This window comes from Zonotrichia leucophrys, chromosome 26 (genome assembly GCF_028769735.1).
Source record: "Zonotrichia leucophrys gambelii isolate GWCS_2022_RI chromosome 26, RI_Zleu_2.0, whole genome shotgun sequence".
Classification (NCBI taxonomy): domain Eukaryota; kingdom Metazoa; phylum Chordata; class Aves; order Passeriformes; family Passerellidae; genus Zonotrichia; species Zonotrichia leucophrys.
Genome location: NC_088195.1, coordinates 6701414 through 6710220, shown reverse-complemented (window position 1 = coordinate 6710220; position 8807 = coordinate 6701414). Strand labels below are relative to the sequence as shown.

At 59.6% G+C, this 8807-nt stretch overlaps 1 protein-coding gene across 1 annotated transcript; it reads right to left on the bottom strand.

Moving 5' to 3' along the window:
* Window positions 1-2013: 2013 nt before the first annotated feature.
* On the bottom strand, window positions 2014-7173 carry TNNI1 (troponin I1, slow skeletal type). Its single transcript, XM_064733036.1, has 6 exons — window positions 7117-7173; window positions 5980-6111; window positions 5807-5896; window positions 5166-5342; window positions 3515-3625; window positions 2014-3102 (listed from the first exon to the last, which is right to left on the bottom strand). The coding sequence occupies exons 2-5, from the start codon at window positions 6103-6105 to the stop codon at window positions 3518-3520; spliced, it is 501 nt and encodes a 166-aa protein (XP_064589106.1). The 5' UTR covers window positions 6106-6111; window positions 7117-7173; the 3' UTR covers window positions 2014-3102; window positions 3515-3517.
* Between the last annotated feature and the right edge of the window lie 1634 nt (window positions 7174-8807).

The following is an 8807-nucleotide window of genomic DNA, read 5'->3' as shown; positions in this document are numbered from 1 at the left end:
GGGACTGGGCTCTGCTGAGCTCAAGGAGACAGGGCTGACTTCCAGTCCCTCTAGAAAGAGACACCAGTGACTCCTCCAGCATCACCCCCTCTCCCTGAGAGCAGCCTTGTGAACTCCCCCATTTGGGCTGAATTTTCAGTAAAAATGTACTGGAGGGCTCCTTTCTGATTCAGTGAGCAGAAGCTGAGGTTGTTGTCACCTGGGAGGGAAAAGCCACAGCACTGCAGAGCTGTGGCTGAGGGAAGGCAGCTGCACCCTGGGTGGGAGGCTCAGCCTCCCTTTGCCATGGGAGCACTGGCACCCAGCTGGTCCCGGGCCACAGGGCAGCTCCAGGGCAGAGATGGAGACTTGGATCAGTCCCTGATCCAACCAGGAGAGCTCAGAGCTGACTGTCCATCCTTCCCTGGAGATTCAGTCCCACTAAAAGAGATTTGTTTTCCCCTGCACTTTTTCTGTGTTCCTAATAGAACTGCAATCTGTAGAACTTTGTTTTCCCATGGCAGCCAGTGTGGTTTTCCCACCAGAGAGGGATGAAAATGGGACCCAGTGACTGGGGAGTGTTATACCTTGAAAAAGTGGGGAATCTTGTAGAGGGAAAAGTTTTGGGGTGGCTTTTCCTCTCCCCACTCAATCTAAAACACAAGGTGGTCTCATGAAGCCATCTGTAGGCCATGACAAGGGCATGTGGGCCCTGGGACCTTGCTGAGCACACCTGGCTGCCTTTGGGGCTGCAGATTCTCCCTGGGGAGCCCCTGGGTTTGGCTCTGCAGCAGTTTGTGGTGAGCAGGATCCGAGGGCAGGCTGGGCACAGGGACAGGGAAGGGACAGACACAGGGACAGGGACAGCCTGAGTGCCCAGCACTGGCCAGGGCCTGCTGCACAGCACCCACCCCCCCGTGGCCTTTCATCTCCTTTCCGTCCCTCCCCAACTCCACAAACCCCACCCTTGTTTTTTAATTACTAAATTAGCATAATTGTACTAAGCTCAGAGAACTGTACTCAGCCCCTGCTGCGCCGTTTTCTGCTTCTGTTCCAGCCCTGAACAAGGCTTTGTTTCCATGAAACTTCTCTTGCATTTTCCAGCTCTACCAGTTGGTCAGGTCACAGTTATTACCTCTCCCTGCACATCTTTCTTCCTCTGCCAGGACCTGTGTGAGTTCCCTCTGGGGATTCCTGGAGACATCCCAGGATCTCAGACCTGGGCCCTGCTCCTGCCTGGGCCCTGGGCTTGGAGGGGAGAGCTGCAATCCAGAACCTTCTTTCTCCAGAGTGGGCACCATGGCAGGCCCTGGGTCTCACCACACACCCCTGAAGCTCAGCCACCCGTGATAGCCACGACAGAGACACTTCCCAGGGCTGGGCCTGCCTGGAACCTGTCCTGGGGTGCCTGGGATGAAGACAGGGGAGTCCTGGCACCCTGCTAGGCTGCAGCTGCTTGGCCAAATTAAGCTTGAAAAGATAAAAAATAGGTGGGAAAGGCTCTGTGTGCCATGCAACTGCTCCAGTCCTGCAGGGGATGCTGAGGGGCTGAAGGGCCAGGAGGAAGGACAAGGACTGAGCATCCCAAAGCCTGAGCCAAAGGAGAATATTTTCCAGTGGCAGCTTCCTCTGCTCCAATCCTGATCTGGGGAAGAGTTTGCATTTGAGTTTTGAATCCTTCCTGAAGGAGCTGCAGGGTGCTGTGACAGCCTTGAGTACTGGTGGCTGGGATAGAGAGGTGTCCCCAGTAGTGTCCCCCTCACCCTCTGTGGCTCAGGATCCTGAATAGGCCAAAGGAAGGGATGTGAGGCCAGAGGAATTCAGCTGTCCTGGAGACAAATCCAAACCCACCTCCCAAAGCCTCTCCCTCACTCCCTCTGCCAGCCATGTCCTGCAGGAGCATCGGCATGGGGCCATGCTCTCCCATCCCCTGCTTTGGGAATGCAGTGTTTTCCTGGGAAGGCTGATCTCTCTGGAGCCCACACACTGTTTGATGCTGTTCCCTTCCAGTCCTGTCTGGGACCTGTGCTTTTCTCTCAGTTTATTGCATTTTCTGCACTTTACAGGCTCTCTCCAAAGGGATGGGGGGTGCTGCAGCACACCCCGGTGTGGTGTGGGCTTCAATCTGGGAGTGCTGCAATTCTCTGGATACCCTGGGAACACAGACAAGGCACTGCTGTAACTGGCAAGAGCAGCTCTGCCTGTGGGCTGAGCATCCCCTGCAGTGCCCCCAGCCAGGAGACCCCAGCAGTTTGAATTCTCACAAATTCACCCCTCCAGCCCTGCTCCAGAATGAGCTGGCACATTCCCAGCTGCCTTCACTGCCCAGCTGCAGGCTGGGGGGCTGTGACACAGAAATGGTTGGACTGGGGGGAAGAACGGGATGTTTGGCCTGAAATATGGATTCATCTCTGGAATTAACCCTTGAAATGCCCCAACTGCCACAGCTGCAGTGCTTGTGGTGGGCAGCTGGAGGGGAGCTGGTGCCTGGAGCTCTGAGGGCTTTTCCAGAAGCAGAGGAGTGGGGATGGAGAGCAGGCAGCTCTGTTCCCCCAGGCTGGTGCTTGGGGATCTCTGCAGCCCTGAGCCCAGCAGGGCTGGCTCTGAGTGGGGCCAGGGGGCTCAGCAGGGCTGTGGGATGTGAGGAACAGCCCAGGGCTGGAAGGGACGAGCCCAAAGCCTGTGTGAGCCCAGGGAGTAGGGTCTGAGTGCCAGCATGGGGACACTGCAGGGTGGCCTGGCCTGGCCCTGGGCAGAGTTCCCCAGTGAGGAGTGCACACAGCCTCGGCCCAGGACAGTCCTTTAATGCACATCTGGCTGGCAGGGACATCTCGGGCTGCCACGGGGCACTGGGGGCACAGGGGGGCACAGGGGGCAGCTCTGCAGGGCTGGCAGGGGTGGGTGGCACTGGCCCTTGGGGACAGCACGGCCTGTGGCTGCTGAGGGGACGCTGTGCAGAGGCGGGGCTGAGGGCACTGCTGGAAGGAAGAAGCTCAGGACTCCTTTCCACACCGCTGTCCTCGTGTTCCAGCTCAGGGGGAATTCAGGGACGGGCACAAAGGGACAGGGAGCAGCAAGGGCAGGCTGGCAGCAGGGACGGGGACGGTCTTCTTCCCAGTGCTCCTGTGGGAAAGAAACAGCAGAGGGGCAGAGAGGCAATGGGGCAGAGGGGCAATGGGGCAGAGGGGGAGAAGGGCAATGGGACAGAGGGGCAATGGGGCAGAGGGGCAATGGGGCAGAGGGGCAATGGGGCAGAGGGACAGAGGGGCAGAGGGGCAATGGGGCAGAGGGGCAGCTTTGGCTGTGGCTGGTGCCAGCAGTGCCTGTGGGATGAGGGTGGCACAGGCAGCACATCCAAAGGGCAGCACCCTTTGGGGTGGCAGGCACGCCATGGCAGGGAGGTGTGGAACAGACCCCAGCCAGGTGTGGGGTAGGACATGGGGACGGGTGGCCTTTTCTGTAGGGAGTGGAGACATTTCTGTGTCTCTCCAAGCACAGCACAGGAGGTGAAGGAGCTCAGGGGGATCAGCCCTACCTGTCACTGCCCCGTGGGGGACTTGGCAGCGTCGAACATCTTCTTCCTGCCCTCCATGCCCGACATGGCCTCCACATTCTTGCGCCAGTCTCCCACTTCCACAGGGCGCTCCTGCCGGGCACAGGGCTGGGCATGAGGCTCTGGCAGCCCTGCCCTGTCCTTCCCTGCACAGAGCCCCAGCTGGGACACTGCTGCCCCTGGCAAAGCCCCTGTCCCTCTGCCATGTGTCCTGGGGAGGTGGCAAACAGTGCCCTGATCTCCACAGGGAGCTCTGGATCCTTGTGGGCACTCCCCTCCCCAAAGCCTGGCCAAGCTGCTTTCATGCACCAGAAGGCTCAATAATCCCAGAAAGATTTCTTTAGGAGGAAGAAACCACATGGGACTTTGGGTTTACAGCAGCACAGTGGGGCAAATGTTTGTACTGAAGTAAAAACACTTCCTGCATTGTCCTCACCTTCTCTGAGCCTTTGGTGGGGACTGGGATTGTTGGTGTGACAGTGGGAGCCTGGCAGACACTTCCAGAGCAGTTCTGGGCAGGTGACAGCAGTTCTGGGAGCCCAGGTGTCTGTTCTGCCCCCCAGCATTCATAGATTACAAGCTGTGCCCCAACACCATCCCACCACACCTAGAACAAACCCAGATCTGTTCTGGTGCTCAGGGCTGTAAGCAGAATTTTCTGTCCAAAGGGCTGGAAAAGTGCTATACCACAGTGGGGGGACAAATGAAAAACTGCTGAAAATTGAGATTCTCATCCAATTCTGCTCATCCAATCCTCATTCACTCTGCTGAGCTGGAATGAGCTGGTGAAAGCCCTCTGGGAAGAGAGAATCCCCAGCTGTGCCTGGGGATGAGGCTCAGCTCCTGCTGCTGGGCACCTGCACACCCCAGGCAGGTTTGGGCATCACTGGCATTGAGATTTTCCCTTCTCACACCTTTGCCAAGCAGGTGGGAACTGGGCCATTTATCTCAGGCCAACTGCTGGGCTGCTCTGTCTTATCTAATCTGAGTCTGGGAGTTCCCTGGGAGATTTCTGGGTGTGATTGTGCCCAGCAGGAGCTCTCGTGGTTCCCTACATGATCAAACTCTGCATGTGCAGCTCAGCCATGGTGCTGGGGGACCCTGGTGAGAGAATCCTCCACATTCTGGGAAGGAAGAGCACCACGGACACAGCCCTGAATCTCACCAGTTACACCCACCTGGCCCAGTCAGATCCATAATCTCACCAGTCACCATCCACCTGGCCCAGTCAGATCCATAATCTCACCAGTTTCCATCCACCTCGCCCAGTCAGATCCATAATCTCACCAGTTTCCATCCACCTGGCCCACTCAGATCCGTAAATCTCACCAATTTCCATCCACTGGCCCACTCAGATCCCTAAATCTCACAAATTTCCATCCACCTGGCCCAGTCAGATCCGTAAATCTCACCGGTTTCCATCCACCTGGCCCAGTCAGATCCCTGAATCCCACCAGTCACCATCCACCTGGCCCAGTCAGACTGGTCCCACATGGTCCCACAAGATCCCACAGTGGGAATGGCTCACAGGGCTCTTTCCAAGGCTGATGGGGGTGAGCACAGGGTGCCCTGGAGAAGGGCGAGGGCACCCATGGAAGTGTGTCCATCTCCAGCCTCCAGAGGAGTCACCCACCTTCTCCGTGTCCTCCTTCTTGACAGACTTCAGGTTGGCCCTGAGGTCCATGGACACCTTGTGCTTGGAGCCCAGCAGAGCCCTGAGCATGGCGTCGGCCGAGACACGGACCCGGCGCAGGGGAGGCCGCTTGAACTTGCCCCGGAGATCGAGGACTTTGATTTTCAGATCTTTAATCTGCAGGGGCAGGGGAGGAGCAGGAGGGGAGGTCACTGCTTGGCTGCCTTGCACAAAGAGCCCCTATGGGAAGCAGGAGCTCTGGCAGCACCGAGCCCCAAGGGGATCTGCTCCTCTCCTGTGGGACCATCCCCACCAGGGCTCTGCCCCACCAGGCTCAGGGCTGGGCCATGGGCTGGGCCCAGCCTGCTCAGGGGGCAGCTGTGCCACCAGAAGCTCTCAGACCCACAGGGGTGACCAGGAGAGTGAGGAACCTCTCTGTGGACCGCGATTCCCTTGGGATTCCCTTGGGCAGGGATGAACCTTGCTCTGAGTGGTGCCTTGCAGAGCAAACATCAGCCCTGAGAAACCCTGGTGTCTGTCCCAGATCCCAGCCCAGCCTGGTCCATGACACATCCCCATTCAGGCCAGAGCTGCCACTGGGAGGGAGTTTCCAGAAGGAACCAGCCCGTCCTCCCTCCTACCTCCCGGGTGTTATGGTTGCATTTCGCTTCAATGTCGTATCTCTCCTCATCCACAATTTCCACCTTCTCGTGCAGCTCCCTGCACAAGTCCTGGGGCCAAGAAAACAGGAGAGGGGTGAGTGAGGCCCCTCATGCTCCCAGGGAGCCCAGTGCACCCTCGGGCTGAGCAGTACCTGGAGCTGGCTCAGGGAGAGCCCGCTGGTGTGCAGTGGGGTGACCCTCTCAGACAGGTACCTCTCCTTCTCTGCCTGCTTGTCCACAATCTCCTGATCCCACTCCTCCTTGGCCTTGGCCAGCATCAAACTCTGTGAGCACCAGGAAATGGCACAAGTGTGAACAGGCCCCTGTTTGCCCTGAGCCGCTCACACCACGTCTGTGGGATGGGACAGACTCGTGTGCCACCCCCTCCCTGCTGTCCCCAAACACAGCAGAGCCTCCCCACAGCTGGGTGGGGCCGTGGGGCTGTGGGCATGTGAGGCTGTGGGTCTGTGGGGCCATGTGGCTGTGGGGCTGTTGGGCTGTGGGACGAGGGGCTGTGGGGCATGGGGCTGTGGGCTATGGGGCTGTGAGGCCATGGGGCCATGGGGCTATGGGGCTGTGGGGCCATGTGGCTGTGGGCTATGAGGCTGTGGGACGACGGGCTGTGGGGCCATGGGGCTGTGGGGCTATGTGGCTGTGGGGCTGTGGGACGAGGGGCCATGGGTCTGTGGGGCCGTGGCACTGTGGGTCTGTGAGGCTCTGGTGCCATGGGGCTGAGGGTCTCTGTGGCTGTGGGGCCGTGGGGTTGTGGGGCCATGGGTCTGTGGGGTCGTGGGGCCATGGGGCTATGGGATGTGGGGCTGTGGGGCTTTGGGACTGTGGGGCCATGGGACGAGGGGCCATGGGGCTGTGGGGCTGTGGGGCCATGGGGTTGTGGGGCCATGGGTCTGTGGGGTTGTGGGGCCATGGGACGAGGGGCCATGGGTCTGTGGGGCTGTGGGTCTGTGCTCCCGCTGGCTGCTGCCGTTGGCCCTGCTGGGACAGGCAATGTTTATCCCAAGCAGAGCCCGGGGAGCTCCCAGGCCTGTGCTGGAGCACAATCAGGCTGAGGCCTCAGAGCTGAAGGTGTGGGGGTCTCTCCCCACCCCAGTGCAGGGGAGGTTTGTTTGGACCACAAATCCCACATGAGTGAGAAGAGAGAGGTGGGTGGGAGCTGCTCCCCACAGCCCATCCCTGAGCTTTCCTCGCCCCTGTCCCACCAATGTGCTGCAATCTGGCTCCTTTCCCCCAGCAAGACAAACCCCAGGGAGTTTCCAGCCCTCGGGACTCACCTTCAACAAGAGTTTGCGTGAGGCTGTGATCTTGGATTTTCTCTGGGGGAAAGGGGAGGGAAGGAAAACACCCTTTGAAAACAAACGCGCAGCAAACGCAGAGCAGCACCAAGGGCTCCACCAGAGGGAAAGGCACTTACCTCCCTGCAGGCAGGGCAGCAGCCAGGGAGCAGCAGAAAGAACAAGAGAAGAGAACAGGGCATCAAGGAATGAGAGTGAAAAAGAGGGGACAGTCAAGGAATGCATCTTGTGTGGTTGCAGTTGGTTCCTTATTTCTGTATCTCACAGCTGCCACCAGCATGTGAGCCAGGCCTGAGGGGAAGGTGCCCTCTGGAAATGCAGTGGGAGCTCAGGGCCACAGCTTAGAAAGCCAAAATGTCACTCAGGTGTGACAGGTGAGCTGGCACTGTGCCCATCATGCCAAGCCCAGTTCACTCCCTGTGGTTCAGACACCCTCATTGCCCCAGTCCCACTTCAGCTGGGCCGGGATGCTTGGATGCTGCTCAGGTTCACAGGGTTGGGACATCCCCAGGTCGTTGCTCCAGGAGAGCTTTACAGGGAGTTCCTCCCTTCTCTGCTCACCAGGGAATGTGTTGGATTTGTGCAATGTGCTACAGAGAGCCTCACGGCAAATCCAGAGCTGCTCCCTCCCCTCCAATCTGCATTTGGGGATCTGGGAAAGCCCCGAGGTTTGCACTGGGACATTGAAAGGGCAAACAATTTGCATTTAAAGCCGGTTTTTGCAAGGGGGCTGGCACAGAGGTGTGGGGCAGGGCAGGGTCTCCCAGCGGACCCTCCGCAAAGGGAGAAGCGCAGCCGGGCGAGGCTTTGGGGATCCGGGGAGCGCAGCTACTCACGGCTCCGGCATCGCGGCGGGGCTGCTCCTGCCGAGAGAGGAAAGCGGCTGAACCCAAGGAGCAAATCGCGGTTCACAGAGGCACAGGCAGCAGGAGCGATGCCGAGGCGCTGCTGCCCCGCGCTGTCGGCGTTGGGAAGCGGCCCCGCGGCTCCATCAGCCTCCGGGACATCCCGCCCGCATCCCGGGCAAGCTGCGGCGGGCACAGCCGGCCCTGCAGGGCTCAGCCCGCGGCTCCTCGGGGCTGTTCCCAAGCTCCCAGCTGCTCCCCCGCCCGCCCCGGCTCTGGAAACACCGAGAGAAATGGGGGTGCCTCGGGGGTCCCCCACTGGGTCGGCTCAGGAGTCCTGTCCTGCAACTCCCGTGGGCAAGGCAGGGATGGGAGAGCCAAAACCAACCGGGGAACGCCAGAGCAAAGGGCAACACCTCTGCTCTGAACCGGGCTGAGGGATAGGGGTGCCCAGCCTGGAGAAATGAGGGATCCAGGGAGACCTGAGAGCCCCTTCCAGAGACCAAAGGGGCTCCAGGAGAGCAGGAGAAGAACTCTGGGACAAAGGATGGAGGGACAGGACAAGGGGAATGGCTTCCCACTGCCAGAGGGCAGGGTGAGATGGGATATTGGGAAGGAATTCTTGGCTGTGAGACCTGGCACAGGTGCCCAGAGCAGCTGTGGCTGCCCCTGGATCCCTGGCAGTGCCCAAGGCCAGGCTGGACAGGGCTGGGAGCACCCTGGGACAGTGGAAGGTGTCCCTGCCATGGCAGGGGTGGGACTGGATGGGCTTTAAGGTCCCTCCCAACCATTCAGGGATTCTCTAAGTCAGATCCCACAGCTGAG